This window comes from Leopardus geoffroyi, chromosome E1, assembly GCF_018350155.1.
Source record: "Leopardus geoffroyi isolate Oge1 chromosome E1, O.geoffroyi_Oge1_pat1.0, whole genome shotgun sequence".
Taxonomy (NCBI): Eukaryota; Metazoa; Chordata; class Mammalia; order Carnivora; family Felidae; genus Leopardus; species Leopardus geoffroyi.
In genome coordinates, this window is record NC_059330.1 from 56,970,215 (window position 1) to 56,990,743 (window position 20,529).

General features: G+C 56.8%; 1 protein-coding gene across 2 annotated transcripts in view; it reads left to right on the forward strand.

Moving 5' to 3' along the window:
- Positions 1-15,954, forward strand: part of SEC14L1 (SEC14 like lipid binding 1) — a 54,793-nt gene extending 38,839 nt beyond the window's left edge. For both annotated transcript variants that reach the window (XM_045490922.1, XM_045490923.1), the window contains exons 8-17: positions 249-358; positions 2,994-3,183; positions 4,649-4,737; positions 5,830-5,900; positions 6,799-6,970; positions 7,295-7,429; positions 9,274-9,408; positions 11,549-11,800; positions 13,044-13,222; positions 13,412-15,954. In XM_045490922.1, the coding sequence (XP_045346878.1) occupies positions 249-358; positions 2,994-3,183; positions 4,649-4,737; positions 5,830-5,900; positions 6,799-6,970; positions 7,295-7,429; positions 9,274-9,408; positions 11,549-11,800; positions 13,044-13,222; positions 13,412-13,517 (1,439 nt within the window). In that variant the 3' untranslated portion in view covers positions 13,518-15,954. The remainder of the gene's footprint in view (positions 1-248; positions 359-2,993; positions 3,184-4,648; positions 4,738-5,829; positions 5,901-6,798; positions 6,971-7,294; positions 7,430-9,273; positions 9,409-11,548; positions 11,801-13,043; positions 13,223-13,411) is intronic.
- The last annotated feature ends 4,575 nt before the right edge of the window (positions 15,955-20,529 follow it).

A 20,529-nucleotide genomic window follows, 5' to 3' on the forward strand; every position in this document is an offset into this window, starting at 1 on the left:
TATGCTTCCCGTGTGCTAGGCCCTAAAGGTGATTGAGTCAGTAGGTTGAGCTGTGGCTTGGCCAGGGATTTGGTCTTACAGACGATCACTGAGGGTCTCTAAGGGGGGGCCTGCTTGACCCTGCTGTCCCTGTGGCATGCTTCAGTTCTATGGCCGGAGGACCGCACTTTACTGAGCAGGACGACTTTGGACGCCTTCAAGTTCCAGCGTTCTTTGTTGTAAACGCTGTCATGTAATTTCTGTTCCAGACAAACTAGACGCAGACTACATCAAGAGATACCTGGGGGACTTGACCCCGCTGCAGGAGAGTTGCCTGATCCGGCTTCGCCAGTGGCTCCAGGAAACCCACAAGGGCAAAGTGAGAACCGGCCCCCCCGTGTGTGATGGTGCTGTCCGTGGAACTGTTCATGGTTCCGGGTCCTGTTCACGGTTCTGTTCGTAGTTCCTCGGAGTAAATGTTCCCGGTTACCGTAGCTGGGGAAGCCCCTCCCAGTCCCAGAGTCACAGGATCTGTGTTTCTCTGTGTGGCGTCCGAGTCCTTGACGGCAAATTGTGATGCCCTTCTATTTAGAATTAGTTTATTTTTCTAGGTTTACCAGAGAAGGGTCTCACTTAAAAACAGCTACACGTCGGGACACCTGGCTGGCTCAGTCGGTGGAGTGTGTAGCTCATGATCTCAGGGTTGTGGGTTTGAGCCCCACGTTAGGCGTAGAGATCACTTAAGAATAAAATCTTTAGGGGCGCCTGGGTGGCTCAGTCGGTTAAGCGTCCAACTTTGGCTCAGGTCGTGATGTCGTGGTTCATGGGTTCAAGCCCCCCGTCGGGCTCTGTGCTGACAGCTCAGAGCCTGGAGCCCGTTTTGGATTCTGTGTCTCTCTCTGTCTCTGCCCCTCCCCCTGTCATGCTCTGTCTCTCTCTCTCTCTGTCTCTGGAAAATAAATAATAACATTAAAAAAAATTCGGCAGGGCGCCTGGGTGACTCAGTCGGTTAAGCGGCCGACTTCGGCTCAGGTCATGATCTCTCAGTCCGTGAGTTCGAGCCCCGCGTCGGGCTCTGTGCTGACAGCTCAGAGCCTGGAGCCTGTTTCAGATTCTGTGTCTCTCTCTGTCTGACTCTCCCCTGTTCATGCTCTGTCTCTCCCTGTCTCAAAAATAAATAAAACGTTAAAAAAAATAAAAAAAAAAAAATTCGGCAATAAAAAGAATAAAAGGTGTTCAAAAATTACATGTCACATTATAAAGCGATACCACATTCCAAGTATTCTGACATTTTAATTTTCAGAAGTTTTGGAAGGAATTCATGGATTGTTCTAAGACTAGAAGTGTTTGAGTTTCGATTTTGAGGTTTTTGGTAAAATTTTAGCCTTATAAGGAGTTGGGTTTTTCTTTTTTTTTTTTTTTTTTTAATTTTTTTTAACGTTTATTTTTGAGACAGAGAGAGACAGAGCATGAACGGGGGAGGGGCAGAGAGAGAAGAAGACACAGAATCGGAAGCAGGCTTCAGGCTCTGAGCCATCAGCCCAGAGCCCGACGCAGGGCTCGAACTCACAGACCGTGAGATCATGACCTGAGCTGAAGTCGGACGCTTAACCGACTGAGCCACCCAGGCGCCCCAAGGAGTCGGGTTTTTCTAACCCTCCTCATGCTAACGGGACTAGAAGTGAACACAGGCACGTTGCTATGTCCCGCTAGTTACTGGCATCGCTTAGTAAAGGGAAGCTGGGCATTGCATGGAGCCCACCCACGCGCTGGTTTCTGCCGGCCTTGGTTACTAGCACCTCCGTGTCTGACGACTGTTGGGGAGCACAGCCGCTGTAATGATGGCTGTCGTTTGTCGTGAGCTTGCCACGGGCTAGACACTCTCACGACCTTTACGAGATCTTCCCAACGTCCCTCTGAGACGGTGACGTATTTTCCACCCCTGTTGTACATACGAGGAAACTGAGGCCCAGGGCAGTGAAGTAGCTTGCCCGAGGTCTTCCCCCAAGGGAGTGCTGGCATGAGGGTTTGAAGCCAGGCCCTCTGGTCCCAGAACCCTCGTTCTTTACCACGTCCGTGGGATGCTGGTCCTTCCTGAGTCACAGCGATGCCATCTCCGTGCCTGGAGTCACTCTCCCAGCAGTGGGGGAGTCAGAAGGCTCCCCCTTCCCTGCCCTCCCACCCGCCGTGGACCGGCGGTGTGCACCAGCGAGCGTGTGGCCGTGGAGGAAGACGGCCGGGCCAGGTAAGACTCGGACACAGTCTTGGCCTGGTCCTTCCCTCAGAGGAGCCGACTTGTCCGATAGCAGACTCTCCAGAGAAGGTCCCTGTGTGTTAGCGACACCGCCACCGCCACCAAAACCAACAACACTTTTGTGTTCTGACTTTTGTTCGGGTGCAATACACACGTGCAGAAGTGCACGCAGATCACAATCACGGATCGTTCCGGCAGGCCGGAGCATTTGACGTTTAACAGATTATTTCTGCCTTCGCTCTGCTTTGCTGACACTAAAATAGAATTCTGGAAAGATTACTCAGATTAGCGGTAGTGATTTTCTAAAGCCTTGAGGCAGGTTTTTTAGTAACGGCCAATTTAAAAAAAAAATTGTTTTTGAATGTTTCTTTTTGAGCGACAAGTAGCGGCTGATTTTAAATAGCGCAATAGGGGCGCCTGGGTGGCTCAGTCGGTTAAGCGTCCGACTTCAGCTCAGGTCACGATCTCGCGGTCTGTGTGTTCGAGCCCCGCGTCGGGCTCTGGGCTGATGGCTCAGAGCCTGGAGCCTGCTTCCGATTCTGTGTCTCCCTCTCTCTCTGCCCCTCCCCCGTTCATGCTCTGTCTCTCTCTGTCTCAAAAATAAATAAATGTTAAAAAAAAAATAAATAAATAAATAGTGCAATAATGCAGCTCGCTCTGGACGAGAAGTGAGTTTAGAGCTTCATTCCCCTTTAGTCACTTGGTTTTCTTCCCTTAGCAGCTTTTACCGTTGCTTAGAAACGTCTTCCTCTCTTCACAGATTCCAAAGGATGAGCACATTCTTCGGTTCTTACGTGCCCGGGACTTCAACATCGACAAAGCCAGGGAGGTCATGTGTCAGTCTTTGACTTGGCGGAAGCAGCACCAGGTGGACTACATCCTCGATACCTGGAGCCCCCCCCAGGTCCTCCAGGACTACTACGCCGGAGGCTGGCACCATCACGACAAAGGTGCGCCGGGCATCCCGGGTGCGCGTAGAGGCCGCCTCGCGCGGGGTCCAGAGGGCCTGTGGGTGGTCGCCCTCCCTCTCTCCGCCAGGGCAAAGGGGCGCCCGTTCATCGCGGCCAGCCCCACACCCCCCCCCCCCCACCTGCTTGGGAGCTCCCCCCGCCCCCCCGCCCTGCGTCCCTGTGGAGCGCAGGCACGGGCTGTCCCTTCCTTCCCTCCGCTCTCGCCCCCCCTTGGCCGCCAAGTTTCTTCGCGTTGCGGGAAGGCCGGCGTTGCCAGAGGCGTGCCCGCTGCATCCTGGTTCGGAGCTGGGCAGCGGACAGGACGGGATCGCAGACGTGGACAGGGCACCGGGCGGCCCTGGCGCGCCCTCCTCCTCAAAGCAGGCCCTTCCCAAGCGGGATAGCTCTGATGTGTCTGCTTTCCAGACGTCATCTTTTGTGCTTTTCCATATTGATTGTAGCTTTATTAGTTTTTACCGGAAACGTCTCTTTATTCTGTTTCCCGACCCTTCGAAGACTGAAGCGTGGTAGTAAAACATTAATGTATTTTATAAACGTTGGGAGACACTTTTTATAAACCTTCCCTTCAACAGGATTTGGGAGCACAAAGACCTTTTCGTTTTAAGTAGAACAGGTCTAGAGCCAGTGGGAGGTGAATGAAATTCACCGGGTGATAAACACAAGGAAAAGTTGGGCCCCGTCTGTCAGAGGAGCGGGCTGGCCCCCCCGTGGACGGCACAAGACGGGTCTCAGGTGCTTGTCCAGAGCAGATTCCTTCCCTATCCTTTCCCCTGCTCCCCTGAGGCAGCAAGTGTCAGGGGTCTAGAATCTAGAGAATCTGTTGATTCCGGGACCCGCTGTGGCCACTGAGGTCTTTACGCTGTCCGCGTAGCTGTCGTGTGATGACAGAGCATCTGTATAGCGAATGAGGTTCCTCTCAGGCTCCGTGTTAGGCCTCCAGGCTATTAACACGTAGGGCCACCCTGTGCTGGTTGGTATGAAAGTAAAGAGTTCCTGAAAGTCCTCAATTATCTTGATCCTCTAGGTGGGAATCAAGGGTAAGCGGACTTTTAGAAAATCTAGACGTTAACTTTTTGGTAACCCATGAAATGAACACGTTTTCTTCCCTGAAAAAAATCAAAGATTTAAAATCCTCCCTGCTCACGGAAGAAGTGTGGCTACTCTGAGGTCCCCCCCCCTCTGTTGAAAGTGGGCTCTGTTCAACCCCCTGGTTGTTCTTGAGGAGTCTGAGCCCCAGTTGGCACTGGCGGTTAGGGGAGGGCCGGACGGAGGCTGAGCTCCTCTGGGCGCCCGGTCCCGGGCAGAGGGGCGGCTGCTGGGGGGCCTCTGCTGTGCCCACGCAGCCGGCTGCGGCCTCTGAGCGCGGAAGCACGCTCCTCGTAAAGGCTCCGGTCAGCTGCTCGCCAGGAACGGTGCCGATCGTGCGTTTCCTTCCCCTCCGTAGACGGCCGGCCGCTGTACGTGCTCAGGCTGGGGCAGATGGACACCAAGGGTTTGGTGCGAGCGCTCGGGGAGGAGGCTTTGCTGCGATACGTAAGTGCTTCCCGGGGAGGCCGCCGCCCCCTTCCGACCCTCACAACTGCCCCCTTAGAGCGAGTGTGGAGTGCGTTTGCAATCAGGAAAGGAACTCTCTCAGTACGTTTTTAGAATTTCAGAAGAGGGCCCAGGAGCTCTAGAGAGATTTTTCACAGGAAAGCGTGAACGAAAAATCACCGTGGCCACTCGGGATGGCTTCTTGGGGCCGATTTTGAGCCCTCTTTTTCCATCGAATTGCTCCCTCCCCCCTCCTCCTTTTGAGAGGTGTCTCACTCGGGTCAGACCTCTTCATGGCATTCTTTCCCCAGCACGGCCTCACCAGGGGGTGGGAGGGCGGTTAGCATCTCCCATCTGAGCCATTAGAAATGCTGCCTTCCCGCCCCTGGACCCCGGGCTCCCCCTGCCCCTTCAGCCTCCACAGTGCGGGCAGTTAGGAGAAGAGTGTTGTCCTTAAACTAAAAAACAAACGAAAACTTTAAAAGACACCTCCGTGATCCCACCGTCTCCGAATATCTGTCGTTGGCATCTCGTCGCGTATTCTGTCGGCCCCGCCACCGTGTGAGCGTTTACACGTGCACACGCGCGCGGCCGCATCTACGCACTCGTGCACGTAAAGATGCGGTAGACTGTGTCTCCAGGGCAAGTGAATCCAGACCAGAGAGTCCCCCCAGCCGTGCTTCCAGTCCGCTGTCACACTGCCCTTCCTCGTGGATTCGCGTGTGGCTGAACGGTCCCCTGCTCGCAGCTACCCGCCCCCCCCCCCCCCATACCCCAGAGGCGCCGATTCCAGAGACAGGTCAGCGGGGCGCGCCCTCCCCGCCCATCCGGTGACACCTAGCTCCGATCTCACGGGACGTAGCTGTCACCTTCGCCCAGAGGACAGTGCTCACCCCCTGTGGAGAGAGAGAGAGATTCTCTGTCAGCCACGGGTTGTGTGTGTATGAACGTGTCATAAAATCTAAACCGATGACTCTGTCGGTTGACTCGCTTGCCTAAAACGGGCTTTGTTATTGTCCCTTTGGTTCCTAGCTTGACACGGTGGTGTTGCTTGGGCTAATCGTGGGTTTTTTATGGCCCTTTTTCACATAGGTTCTCTCCATAAACGAAGAAGGGCTGAGACGGTGTGAGGAAAACACAAAAGTCTTTGGTCGACCTATCAGGTAGACGTTGATTTTGTTTTCCCTTCCAGCTTATTGAGAACACGAGTTAAATATTTCTAGTTGACTCTTAGGACCCAAGTCTGGTTTGATTGGGTTAGGACCCAATCTAAATAGTAGCCTGTTTTCTACAGCGTACTCAAAGGCGGAAGAAGGATAACCGTGTAATACGGTTAGTTGGGAGGGACAGGTGCTGGGTTTTGGTATTTTTAACCCCGAGGCATTGCTGTCACCTCGCTCTGAGTGGGTCGGCCTGTCTGGTTAGTCTGCATGGTCCTTGTGGGGGGAGTCCCCGGGGGTGCAAAAAACTTACTCTGCGTTTCTGAACCATACTTGTAGTTCTGGTAAACCATTCTGAGAATGTGCAACGGTTCAGAGGCTGACACCAGAAGGGGACGGCAGGTTAACTGGAACGGAAGTTCCGCCATGACAGGAAGGAGTTTCGAGGGTTTTCTGTTCCCTGCCGTAGTCTCGGCTCCTGAGGCCGCGCTGGACTCCGATCCTTGCGGAAGAATAGCTTATTGTGGTTCGCCACAGCGTGCGTCAGAAAGCCAGGCCCGTGCCCCGTTGGGTCAGCAGAGGCCGCGCAGCGGGTCAAGCACGACACGTCACCTCGTTTTGCTGGGTCACGTGTGTGCCCGGGTGAGGTGGCGATGGTCGATGAGCCGCCGATGCTTTGCCGTCTCGGGGATTGGTCCCACCCCACCGATCCCGCGTGCTTGCCGCAAGTAGATAGAAACACGGTGCGCGACCCTTTGGTTTTTCGAGACTGGTGGATTTGTGGAAATGTGTGTAAAGGGCTGTTGCCCAGTATCGAAACGAGAAAACAGTAGCAGTCGCTTGGGACGCGGTTGGCGAGTGTGGCGTCTGGCGAGTGACACACGTCTGCACGCCCTTACAGTTCGTGGACCTGCCTGGTGGACCTGGAGGGTCTGAACATGCGCCACCTGTGGAGACCCGGCGTCAAGGCCTTGCTGCGCATCATAGAGGTGGTCGAGGCCAACTACCCCGAGACGCTCGGCCGCCTCCTCATTCTTCGCGCCCCCAGGGTGTTTCCCGTCCTCTGGACGCTGGTAGGTCTGGACGCCACTTTGGAGAAACGACGAGCCACTTGGAAGGCGGACGTGCGTGCATCCGCGTGCGTGCGTCCCTGACCCTTAGCCTTAGCCGGCTAGGAAATAACAAAATAAACGTGGAAAGATACGCAGTCTCTCAAACCGGCGAAGGGAAGAAAGAATTCCCAAGCGTCCTTCTGTCACGCGGACAGACTTTCCGTGCATCAGACACCCTTCCCCGGCCCCCCCCCCCCCCCTCATACTGTCTCGTTGTCATTTTAATCTTTGGAAATCGGACGGCCAAGCAAAGATGACCGCATGGTCTTCTCTCGTTACCTACAGGTTAGTCCATTCATCGATGACAACACCAGAAGGAAATTCCTGATTTACGCAGGAAATGACTACCAGGGTCCTGGCGGCCTGCTGGATTACATCGATAAAGAGATTATTCCAGATTTCCTGAGCGGGGAGTGCATGGTATGTATTTAGGCAAGTAGTTACACGTTTGGCCGCTTTACAGGGATAGGGAGGGTGGGCGTTGGTTGGTACAGATGATTTTCAGAACCTTTAGTTGGGAGTATTGTCTTTCTTTTGGCTGACATTTCTCTGACCCAGAGTTAAACTAAATAGAACCGTGTAAGTGATGGTCGATAACATGCCCATTTCTTCGTCGTTAAATACTAATGAGGATTCGTTTTAGACTCTAATATAATTACGGCTTGCTTTATTCACTCAGCTTTGTGTGGACCAGATTTCTTTTACCTGTCGGGGGGAAGCTGTGTGTTTTATGAAAACACTTAACTCCAGATGATGGTCCAAGATTTCTCCCCGGACCGTAAATCAGGATAACATTTCAAAGGGGATACGTTAAGAGGACCACTTCTTTTCTGTAATCGGGCTTTTAATACATCGAGTTGCCAGCTTCTCGGGCAGACACCTCCACTTGTGTGCCCTGAACTGTGATGAGGGGTCCTTGAGGACCTTACAGCCCCAGGGCATGACACAAGGGTGAAAGAGACCTGCGGAGGCGCAGGTGGCTTCCCGAAGTGACAGCCGAAGCCAGAGGGGGGTCAGGCTCTCGTTAGAGGAAGGATCTCTGTCATCCTCACGGTAAACAAAGTTACCCGCTTCGGGTACGTACACACTGGATCTGACGCGTGCGTTTATGAGCTAACGAACTGGGCTTTCGGGGGAATCTTTCGGGATGGGTGGAGGAGGTTGAACAGCATTCGGATCCAGCTTTCAGGTCGTGGGTCCTGCGCTCAGGAATTGCAGGCAGCGTCGCGGTGCGAGGGGCAAGCGAACTACAGGGCCCTCCTCACCAGGCGCCATGACGTTGAATCGGGAGGTCAGGCAGGTAGCATCCTACAGACGGCTCGCGTTACAGGAGAACGGTCCCGAGTGGCCGGTCCTTCCGTTGTGAGCTGGAGGGAGGCCTGGCTCACGGCGGATCGGACCACGTTTGTCAGGCACCGACCACCATGATGCGATTACCGGGCTGAGAGTCCTCTTCTGTCCACGCGTCCGGGCTCCGGCGCCTGAGGCTCTCCCGGCTGTCATGTGTCCCTGCACACTGTGCTGCTCGCACTCGGCGCTCCGATGTCCCCTAACAGGACGTCATGCCGGGATAGGTCTCCAGGCTGGCCACACTGCCGGCCGGACACCATCGCGTGGGTTCCCTGTGTCCTCGCCTCCCGGGCCTTATGGTGCGAGAGCTGCTAAGATGCTGTGAACTTGAGTGCTGGGTCACTCTGTCAAGGTCGACGAGGAAGTTTATGAAATACACAGATTCTAGTTCAACTTAGCCTGTTTGCAGCGGCTTCAGAAGAAGCTCTCCTTTGTTATTTTTTTGTCTGGCATTGTGGACGGATCCTCTGGCCCGGGTCAGACACAAAGCTCTCATCGCTGGTTACGTATGGATTGACGGTAATTGCACGTAATAAAGAGATGCCTGTAGTTGCCGAGAATCCAGCTTTTCTGAACGTAACGTTTCCTCTTCACGGTGCCGTGTGAATGCTTGCGATTCTTACATCAACGAGTTTTAGTAATTGAGTCCAGTACCTCGTAAACACTCGTGTGAATTCTGTGCTAAATCAGCTTCACCTTGTTCTCATGTAAAGTATGACACGTGTATTTAAGAGGTTCTTAAAAATCCTTTGGCTAAGTCGCACAGAACGTTTTTCGACCTCGCCGGTGTTTTCCGTTTCCCGAGCGGCCCGGAGGAGTCGAGCACGCTGGGACGTGGCCCTCGCCGGAGTGTTTGGTGCTCAGGGGGTCCCCGTGTGCGGGCACAGCTTTTATTGCCGCGTTTCTGTTTCCAGTGCGAAGTGCCCGAGGGCGGACTGGTTCCCAAATCTCTGTACAGGACCGCGGAGGAGCTGGAGAACGAAGATCTCAAGCTGTGCACCGAGACCATCTACCAGTCCGCCAGCGTCTTCAAGGGAGCCCCGCACGAGGTGCGCCCTCCGCGGTGACGGCCCGGGGCGGTGGGGGCCCTTCTCCCCGGGGAGAAATTCTTCAGGCGGCCTTCCGAATAGGATTTAGTTCAGGAAAATCAGATGCTTTCTCTGGTTGTTGTCTTTAGATTGTTGTCGATTTTTTTTGTTTGTTTGTTTGTTTTAAATCTGTAGTTGAGGCACATGTCTACGCTGAAGGACAGGCGTCTCTCAAGGCATCTGTGCTCGGAAAGAGATCAGGCCTCCTGACCTCTGTTTTACTGGATAACCTCTTAGCACAGGGATGAGGGGCACGTGGAAAGTCTTTCCTGTGGAAGATGTTTGACTCCTCAGTTTGGTTAGTTTAGCGATTACTTAGGGCCGGTTTCATTTCTCTTTTTTCCTGACCGGGCCTTGGTGGTTTAGATTTTAAGGAATTTGCCCGTTTTTATAAGGCAAGCAGAGTGAGGAGAAAGCACATTTCTCTTCCCTTCTTGCTGTCCCCTCTGGTGCGGAAGCAAGAGTGCGCCTGTGTTTTGTATACGCGGTGTGTCCTCTGACGACAGTTGTGAGCGGCCTGAGCTGTGAGGGCTCCCAGCCGAGCCCCCCTCCTGAGCTCCGGGCAGCTTTCCGCCTCGAGGGTTGTTGCCGAGGACGGCGGCCCTGGGCTCCCAGCGAGGGGTCAGCGAGGAGGGGCTGCGGGCTCAGGCCGCAGCTGGTGGCCGGGAGCTGACCCCTTACCGCCGCCCACCATCTGTCCTTGCTGGTGTGTGTCCTGGAATGGCCAGCCTGTCACTTGCGGGGCGGACAGGGGCCGTCACTGTGCTCGGACAAGCGGAGGCACATTAGGTGTGCCTCATTCCTGGATTCTGTAGGGAGATCTCGAATTCTCAGGGCTTTGCCTTCAGGATTATTTATATTGATCTCCTGCACGGAGACCAGGCTCGAGGAGGCGGAGTTCTCGTTTCTCCGGTGACCCCCGTCTTGTCTGCGGCACAGAATTCGGTGGCGCATGACGCTTCTCGAGAGTCACGGGGTATCTGTGGAAGTGCGAACGTCTTCTGTGTCACAGCACCAGAACTTGCTTTGGGGATGAAGTCAAACAGAAATCGAGGATGGTGATGGCCCTGAAACGAAGGCTGAGTTCAGTGTCCCCCTCAGGAGCGCAGGAAGGAGGGGGCCCGTGGGCAGACGGGGTGCCTCTCGGGAGAGCTGTGCCCCTGGGGAGCCGCCTCGCTGCAGGAAGGGAACCACGGTTCCCACAAAGGGCTCCGGTGCTCCTGGAATCTGCTCTTTCGGGAAATTCCGGAGTGGTATTTCTGTGGTGAGGAGGGAAGAGTCTGCCTGACGACGAGCAGAAGGCTCCTCCCGGGAAGAGGGGGCCCCGGCCCCGGCCCCGGCTGAGGTTTCCGAGCGAACACAGAGCCTCGTACAGCTGGCTTCAATTCTCACGTCCCTCCCGTAGTCATGTTCTGAACTATGTAACTTTGATCATCCCCTACTGGGAAACTTGATACGGGCGCGCAGTTAGGAAGTTCGGGTTTTAGGTTGGCGCTCGGTCCCCGGGGCGCCTCCCCTGCCCCATGCCACGTGGCTCTTTTCTCCCCCGACTGCGCTGGCTGCCACCGTGCCTTGCGAGCCTCTGTTCCCTCCGCTTGCCTGGAACGTTTCCTTCTGTTCCTCCACGTGCCCTCTGTTCCGCTTGCGCCTTCTCCGGCACCTTCCTTGTGCTGGCCAGCCTAGAGCGACCCACGGAACCACTTCTGTACCGTGTTGAGTTCCTTCTGTTCTGTGTGGCTAAGGCATCTTGACAGCCAGGGCCTGGTGTTTCGAGCGCTGAGGCTCGTGCAGTGGGAAGTCTTGGGCCGTGGGGGCAGCCAAGGAAGAGCACAGAGCTTGACCTGGAGCGGGGGCCATTGGTCGAAAGAAGGGAGAGCCGGGAGGCTCGGTGGCCGGAAGGCGGATGTGGGTGAAGAGACGGCCGATGTGACACGTCTGCCTTCCTCCCACGACCCCCCCCCACACACACACACACACACCGCTGGGCCAGAAAGCTCCTCCAGAGACGAAGCCACCACAGTGGCAGTGGCAGCACAGGGCGGGGGCGGAGGGGGGCGGCCTCGTGCTTCCCTTGGTCGCCTCATGCAACCTCTTCTTCCAGATCCTCATTCAGATTGTGGATGCCTCTTCGGTGATCACTTGGGATTTTGACGTGTGCAAAGGGGACATCGTCTTCAACATCTACCACTCCAAGAGGTCGCCCCAGCCTCCCAAAAAGGACTCCCTGGGGGCGCACAGCATCACTTCCCCGGGAGGGAACAACGTGCAGCTGATAGACCGAGTCTGGCAGCCGGGCCGTGACTACAGCATGGTCGAGTCCCCTCTGATCTGCAAAGAAGGGGAGAGCGTGCAGGTAGGCCCGTCCGGCATTCCCTGCGGCTTGCGTATTTCGTCTCGCAAAGGAGGGCTCTCGGGCTTCACTGATGCCCCGCGTGGCTGGCGCGGTGTGTCCACGGGCGAGCCCGTAGCTGTGTCCGGCTTCCGTTCCGGTCAGGACGACTCTCAGGAAGCCAAGTGAGACCCCGAAGAAAACTCAGACCTGAGTGATGGTTCTGGACTGAATCCATGACTTGGATCTAAAGTGCATGAGGTTTTTTTAGAAGTTCTTTTCATGAAAGTGACGTGGAAGGAAGGGAGAGGCATTCTGTGCACTTTGCAGGCTTCCGCCGAGAGGAAAAGCGCCCTAAATCAGCAGGGGGAGAGGCGCGTGCTTCCGGAGCTATCCGCGGTCGTTACTGAGCATTCTAATTCGTTTAAAAATGCTCTGTCGGTTCATTTGTTAAGTCGTGGCCGGTTATTTTCAGTGCTTGTACTAAGAACAGTGGTCCATGGGCGCTTCTAGCCTGCATAATAGATGTGTAATTTTGCTGCGTTTACAGTTTTCAGGGATAAGCCTGTCAGTGCTTGGTCTGAGAAGTAGCGTGAAAGAGAGGCTTTTACTCCGTTTTAAAAGTAATGGACAGTTGAAGGTGAGGCTCTGGTCATTTTCGCACGTTGACGTTGAGTCCTACTTTAGATGGACACCCTTTATAAGGTTTTTCTTCGTGTTTGTTTATTCTTGAGAGAGAGAGAAAGACCGAGCACGAGCGGGGGAGGGGCAGAGAGAGAGGGAGACACAGAATCGGAAGCGGGCTCCAGGCTCCGAGCCGTCAGCACAGAGCCCGACGCGGGGCTCGAACTCACAAGCAGTGAGATCGTGACCTAAGCTGAGTCAGACGCTTAACTGAGCTCTCCAGGCGCCCCTAGGTTGACATCCTTTTCACCAGAATGCTCTAGGTAGATGATTGCAAGCAGGTCCAGGAGAGCATCGCCTGGTCAGATGACCTTTTCTGAGCCCCTTAGGGCTGAGCGAAGGGTAGCCTGAGCTCACCCAGCCCCCCAGGCGCCTGCCCCTGTTGTGGCCGTCCTCCCTATGAGGCCACGGGTCCTCCTCGGTGCCCAGCTGGGCCGGCAGGCGGGCCACCCACCGAGATGGCCGGCGGTCGCTGCGGAGCGCGATGACCGGGGCCATCCTCCGGGTGGCGTCTGCCGGGGGGTGGGCGTGGGGGAGGGGCTCCGAAGTGAGCTCTCAGCCGGCACCGCCCGACTTGTTCCAGGGCTCGCACGTGACGCGGTGGCCGGGCTTCTACATCCTGCAGTGGAAGTTCCACAGCATGCCGGCGTGTGCCGCCACCAACCTGCCCCGGGTGGACGACGTGCTGGCCTCGCTGCAGGTGTCGTCCCACAAGTGCAAAGTGATGTACTACACCGAGGTGATCGGGTCTGAGGACTTCCGGTACGGGCTCCCCTCCCACCGGGGCCGCCGGGTCTCGCGGACGGGTGGCCGTGGCCTCGGGGGCCGAGCGGGGCGGCCGGCGCGCGACGTCCTCCGTGTGCGGGGGCGGTGGGGGCGGGGCGGCCGCGAGCGGGGGGGGCGGCCCGCCGCGGGGTCCTGATGCCTCGTCCCTCCCTGTGCCGCTCGCAGGGGCTCCATGACCAGCCTGGAGTCCAGCCACAGCGGGTTCTCGCAGCTGAGCGCCGCCACCACGTCCTCCAGCCAGTCTCACTGCGGCTCCATGGTTTCCAGGTAGTGCCGCCGCGCCCGTGCCCGGGGCGCGGAGGGGACAGCGCGCCTCCTCGGACGGCCCGCCGCGCTCCGCCCCCTGCCGGCGGCCGCGTTGTGCCGACTCGTCCCCTCGTAGGCAGCGGATAGCTCTCCAGACGGCAGACGTAGTCCTCCGCCCCAGACCCTCTCGGCAGGTAGTTTTAACTCTAACTCGATAGCCATAGATTTTGTACACAGTGGGCACAAAATCAAACCAGAGCACAAGGGCTCCCTCGAAAGGCAAGCAGCTCGTGTACACTTAAGACGTTGACTTTGTCTCCGAAGCTGATGCAAAAAACGTTTCCGACAACCTCCACACGCTGCCCGATAGCGGGTGGGTCCCCACACCGTCCTTCAGAGCCGAGCCACCCCCCTCCACGGAGCGGAAGCTGCCCGCCGGTCCCCACCTCGCGTCGCACAGCCGACCCGGCCCGCAGGTTGAGTGGCCGCCTCCGACCCCCCCCCCCCCGCCCCCCGACCCCGACCCCCGTTCCCGGGGGCAGACCTGCTACGCCGCCGGGAGGCCTCGGGGGCGGCCGGTGGGAGCGCCGAGCTCTGCTCCCGCGGGCAGGTGCGTCCGCGGTCAGGGGACCCTCGGGGACTCCCCCGTGACGCCAGGAAACCACCGCCGTCATTAAACACTTCCTCTTGCCTCCTTTTCACACCTTTTTGATACTTTCAGAGCAGGATTTTTCTGTAAGCGAACCCACAGGGAAGGGATTCTTGCCCTCTCCCGTGGCCTGGCGTCCTCTCTCCCTGCGGACGCTGGTTCAGAACTCCTTCCAGCGTTAATCCCGGTGCCTCCTCAGAGCCTAACAGCATCGGGGCCCCGGTGGTCCTTCTCGTCACTGGAGGGGTATTTTGAAGGCCCAGTCGCTTTGGCCACGTTGAGATCGTCCGGTGTCCACTTCGGCCAACCGTGTTCTCGCCGTGCGGCCGCTCCGGGAGAGCGCGCGGCCCGCGGGAGCCCCGCTGCTTTGTAGAAGAAAAGTGCAGACTTTGGGGGTGTGTTTGCGGGTGCGGGCATGCGGGTGGGGGTGGCAGTGGGGCGAGTGGGTGTGACCGTGGGGGTGCCTGTGGCAGCAGTGGGGCGCACGTGCATGTCGACGCGTGTCAATGCGTGCAGGGGTGTGTGTGAGTCAGTACTGGCGGGGGGGGGGGGACGCGTGCGTGTGAGACCGAGCACGAGTGGGTGGCATTGAGCAGGGCGGGGGGGGGGGGTGTGGGGGGGTAGCAGTGCGATGCTGGGGAGAAACGGGCAAGTAGAAAGTGAGTCCAAGTTACGAGGGATTCTTCTAGAAGCAAATCAGAACATGGGCTTGCTTTGCCTTTTACGTTTTCTTTCTGACCCCGGCGACAGAGCACGGTCTGTCTCGTGGTGGCCCGTGGTTTTTTCAGCTTTTTACGGGAAACACGGGTCATTCACAGATCCGACTGCAGGTTGCATCGGGTTCGCGTTTGTGATAAGGACGTGACGTGTCGGGTGGTGTCGGAAGAGGCTGCGTCTTTAAAGATGCGTGCCAAAACCCACGCGGCCGCTCTGGGTGTGCGTGAGGGGCACGTGCGTCCCGGGCCGCGGTGCTCGCGGTCTGCTCTGAGGGCCCAGGTGGGGTGGCCACGCAGCGGAGGAGCGAGTGGAGGGCGCTGTGCTCCCCTGCGAGCACTGAGGCGGGAGGGACGCCCGGTCAGTGCGGCTCCGGGGTGGCCTGCACGCTGAGCCCTGGGCTCCTCTGGGACTCCCGGCCTTCCCGGGGCGCAGCCACCGGCTGCTTTCGGAAAGATACGCTCGTCATTGGCACCTAGAGCCTTGTTTCCAGAAAGCACGGGCGGGTTGCTCACACCCGCGCTGCTTCCGATCAGCGCTTCCTCCTTCCTGGTTCTAAGGACCTGAGGTGGTCCCTTCCTTCTCTTTCTCTCTCTGTGTCTCAGATGGCGACTTTGCTGCCAGCTGTCAGGAAAACGCTTCCCTCCACAGCCCACCTCAGCCCAGGGATGTTTGTAGAACTGTTTGAGTTGCAGCCACCCCCTCCCCCAGTCTGAAGATGTGTTCCTTTTAAGTTGACTCGGAAGTGTCCCTGTCCTGTCCCCAGGGAGTTGAGTGCCGCCGAGAGTTCGGAGCACGTTTGTAGGGCTGGCTCACGGCCACGGCACCTGCTTCTCCCGGGAGGGGCCGCGGGCCCACGGGTCTGGACCGAGCCCCGACTGTCAGTGCCCCGCACTTCTCCCCCGCACTAAGGGTCCTTTTGGTTTCCCTTCTATGACTAATGTCTTAACTCCTTTTTCTTCCTAAGTTCCTTATTTGCGTATCAGATTCTGTAAATGTTTTGTAAACATATTACCTCACTCTTGGTAATACAATACTGATAGTCTTTAAAAGATTTTTTTACTGTTCTCGATAATAAACGTGAACCGTTTAAAGAAAAGGATGTCTCTTTCTTACTGTGAAAGGCAGAGCGGCCGTCTCCCTCGAAGAGGCTGACATTCTTAGGAGACTTCAGGGGGCCAAGGCCGATCTGGAGCCAGCGTGCTGGTATTCTAGAAGTTCCCGAGCACTGCCCAGCTGGTGCAGGAGCCAGATCGCGGCTGTGAGCGGCTGGCGCACAGAGGCGACCCGGGGCTGGCGGCTGCCTCGCTCCCGTCAGAGCACCTGCCGTAGGTTTCTTGGACTCCATGAAGGCAAACCCGGCCCGGGGGCAGGGTGTCCGATGCGCCCTTTCTTCGGTAATAAAACGGATCCTTTAATCCCGAGGCTTCAGAAGGAAGAAGACGGGCGGGTGTGGACCTTCAGAAACCTGGGCCCCCTTTCCCCCGCGGCTGGTTGCTGGCTGGTGCAGGGTGGCAGGGCCCGGGAGGGCCGAGCGGGCGCCGGACTGCCGCCTCGGTCGGGAGCCGTCACTTGGTTTTCTAGTCAGGGTGGGTGGGAGCTGGCCGAGGGGACCGGCCGGGGATGTGGCGTGGGCAGCAGGCGTGTGAGCGTCTGCGTGTCGCGTGCTCAGTCTGGGTGCTGAGTCTGTCGGCAGAGGAGACGGGTGACCGTCTCCGTCCCCTTCTTGGCAACGCGAGGGCCTCGACGCCTTAGCCTGTGGCTGCCGGAAGCACAGGGTTTACACCGTGATCTCGTGCTCTGAGGTCTCTCCCTGTCTTCAGGTCAGGCCTGCTTTTACCAAGCCTTTGGTTTAGCCTCGGACTCTGACGGCGGAGGCGTGAGAATCCAGCGAGCATCTGTCCCCTGCTGCCGTCCCTCGGCTGTTGCAGAGAGCGTGGCGACGGAGCGGGACGTCCCGGACCACGGTCACTGTGTCACGTCGGGCCACCAAACCCGCGATACGTGTTTCTCCTCACGCACGTCGCTCCCCTTGATTGCCGAGCACAGCCGCGGGGCGCCCCTCGGCGCTCCGGGCAGGACAGAGGTGTTCTCAGTAAAACGTCATGACGAGCCGATGAATCCGCAAGTCGGGGCTTTGGGAAGCAGGGCTTCTGGGAAGAGGGTAGGGGCGTCCCCGTAGGAAAACGGCACCGAGACTGCAAAGCCCCAAACCCGAGGACATCTGAGTCGTGTGCTTAAAAACGGTTACGGTGGCAAAGTCTGTTGTTTATCTTCTGCCACGGTAAACGCCCCTATGGACGCGGTTCACAGCAAAACTAGGGGGTCGGGGATCCGCACAACCCAGCCACAGCCCTGAGCCCCCGCGTTCAGTGGTGGAGTGTCTGGTGCACGGGAGCAGGGCCCAGGCCACCCGGCAGGTGCCCAGGAGGGACACTGGGCCGGACCCGGGCTGCGCCCCTTCCGACGGTGGGTGCCAGGGCCGCTGGTGAGGAGTCCGAGGGGTGGGGCAGCCACGCCCTTGCCACGCCCAGCGCCAACCTGACGGGGCTCCCTGCCAGGAAGGGCCCCACACTGAGGGAAGCCTGCCAGGAGCGGAATGAAAAGTAATCAGGAGAGGGACAGGAAGGAAAGAGAAGGCTGGGCCGCCGCAGGGCAGGAGCCAGGAAACCCCTGGAAGCAAACAGACATTTTTTAAGTTTCCCAAAAACAGCAGAAGGGGGGACTCTGTAGAATTGGAAGTGCTCTCTTAAAGTCCGCTTTGTTCTGGAAGTTCATGACATCATCTGACATAAAAATAAGTATCAGAAAAGTATCAGGGTGCCCGGGTGGCTCAGTCGGTCACGCATCCGACTTTGGCCCAGGTCACGATCTCATGGTTCTTGAGTTCGAGTCCCGCATCTGGTGAGCCCTGCTTCTCTCTCTCTCTCCCTCTCTGCCCTCGCTCACTTGCGCCCTCTCAAAGAAAAGAAAAGAAGGGGCGCCTGGGTGGCGCAGTCGGTTAAGCGTCCGACTTCAGCCAGGTCACGATCTCGCGGTCTGTGAGTTCGAGCCCCGCGTCAGGCTCTGGGCCGATGGCTCAGAGCCTGGAGCCTGTTTCCGATTCTGTGTCTCCCTCTCTCTCTGCCCCTCCCCTGTTCATGCTCTGTCTCTCTCTGTCCCAAAAATAAATAAATGTTGAAAAAAAAAAAAAAAAAAAAAAAGAAAAGAAAAGAAAAGAAAGCATCAAAGTCAAGTCCATACAAATCTGAGAATGAGAATAGTCTGCTCCAGAGAAGGAGCGCCCGCCGGAAGGACGTGCCTGCACGACGGACAGACGTGAACCGGGCTTTCTGATGGAAGGTAATACACGACGTGTTAATAGTTTCGTGTGTACGACATACAGACTCAAAGCTCTGTGCGAGCGCGCTCGCCACCTGTCAGGGTACAACAGCGTCACGGCGTCCTTACGGCAGTCCCCGTGCCGTGCTGCTCGCCTCCAGGACTGACTGCGTCACTGGAGGTCTGTGCCTCCTCACCCCCGCCCCCTCTGACAACCCGCCGGTTGGTTCTCTGTGTTGAGTCTGGTTTCTGTTTTCTGGGTTTTCTGTGTTTTGTGTTTTTTCCTGAACTAAAAGTCACTAAGAAAACAGACGTGAAAGGAAAGCGTGCGTCAGAAAAGTCTGGAAATGCAGCGACGCTTCAAGCATCAGAGATGAATGAAATCGCTTCAGAAATGAAAACTGGCTTGGAAGGACACAAACCGAAAAATGCAACAGGTCAGGCTTCAAGAGAAGCGAAAAGAGCCGAAGAGGAAGATTGTACGAATCAGAAAGGAAGGACAAAAGTGAAGGCGTTTATTTATTTCTTTTAAAATGTTTATTTTTGATCGAGCGAGCACAGGCTGGGGGAGGGGCAGGGATGGGGAAGGAGGATCCAAAGCAGCACAGAGCCCGACGCGGGGCTCCGACCCAGGAACCGCGAGATCACGACCTGAGCCGGAGTTGGACGCTCAACCAAGCGAGCCACCCAGGCGCCCCAAGGAGAAGACACTCAGAAGGGGACGCGTCTTGAAGATGAACGAAGCGGCCGCAGTGTAAGGGTGACGCAAAAAGGCGGGGGGAGGTCAGGCTTTTCAAAGGCTGAGCTTTAGGTGGGAAGAAATGGAATAGTTAGGATTTTCAGGGAAAGAAAGAGGAAGCCGAGGAATTGACATCCAGCAAAACTGCACACAGGTGTCCCTGCGGCGATTCGGATTCAGGTGGCCACATACTCCTCCTGCGGAGTCTCGATGGGGCCTCAGATCGCTGGGGTGGTGGGAGAGACCGAGGATGGGGGGCTATAGGGCTCTTAACCTGCCAGCCCGAGGCCAGTGAGGGTGCAGATGGGGAGAGTGTGGTACTTGTTGGCTGCAAGCTCTGTGTTGGAGAACTTTTTATTTTATTCTATTTTTATTTTTATTTTTTTAAAAATTGTTTTTAATGTTTATTTCTGAGACAGAGACAGAGCATGAGTAGGGAGGGGCAGGCACGGAATCAGAAGCAGGCTCCAGGCTCCAGCTGTCAGCACAGAGCCCGACGCAGGGCTCGAACTCACAAACCGTGAGATCATGACCCGAGCCGAAGTCGGACGCTTAACCGGCTGAGCCACCCAGGTGCCCCTTGGAGAACTTTTTAAAAATGGGGCAGGACTGATGCCCTGGTGGCTCGGTCAGTTGAGCGTCCAGCTCATGATCTCAGCTCAGGTTGTGATCTGAGGCGAGTGTGGAGCCTACTTAAAAAAAAAAATGGAGCAAGCAAACAGGCACCCCCTACGCAAAACACTCTGCTTCTAGAAGTCCCATCAGCGGCAGCATTGGCGTGGATACTCTGAGAGTCGTGGTCTGTAGGATGCATGCGTCTGTCTGTCTGCCTGGAAACAGTGACCAACAGCCCTGGGAACCCCCAGCCCCCAGGCCGTGGCCTTGAACCGCCGATCCTGGCTGGAAGCCCCGTGAGGTGGGCGCAGGGGGCGCCTGGCTGTTCTCGTTCATGGAGTCATCGCTTCGACTGGTGTGCTTTTCTGTACCTGTGTTTTCTTATATGATACAAAGGTTTGTGGGCGGTGGTGTTTTCAGTTAGGGCTTTACAAAGTTTTTTTAAAATGTTTATTCATTTTTGAGACAGAGTGCGAGTGGGGGAGGGGCAGAGAGAGAGGGAGACACAGGATCCAAAGCGGGCTCCAGGCTCCGAGCTGTCTGCACAGGGCCCGACGCAGGGCTGAAACCCATGAACTGTGAGATCATGACCTGAGCCAAAGTCTGGTGCTTAACCGACTGAGCCACCCAGGTGCCCCTAAAAGATTTTTTTAATGTTTGTTTTTCAGAGAGAGAGACAGAGTGACAGAGTGGAAGAAGGGGAGGGGCAGAGAGAGAGGGAGCCACAGAATCTGAAGCAGAAGCAGGTTCCAGGCTCTGAGCTGTCAGCACAGAGCCTGACACAGGGCTCGAACTCACAGACTGTGAGATCACGACCCGAGCTGAAGTCTGGACGCTTAACCGACTGAGCCCCCCCAGGCGCCCCATTCAGTTAGGGCTTTAGACAGGTGGTTTGCCTTGAAGGAAGGTAACGCTGGCTCTTCCACTGGGACTCAGGCTTCCTTTCTTTTGTCCAAATCACCGCTGTGACCCACGGCTCGTGGTCGAGCCTGTGTGGGT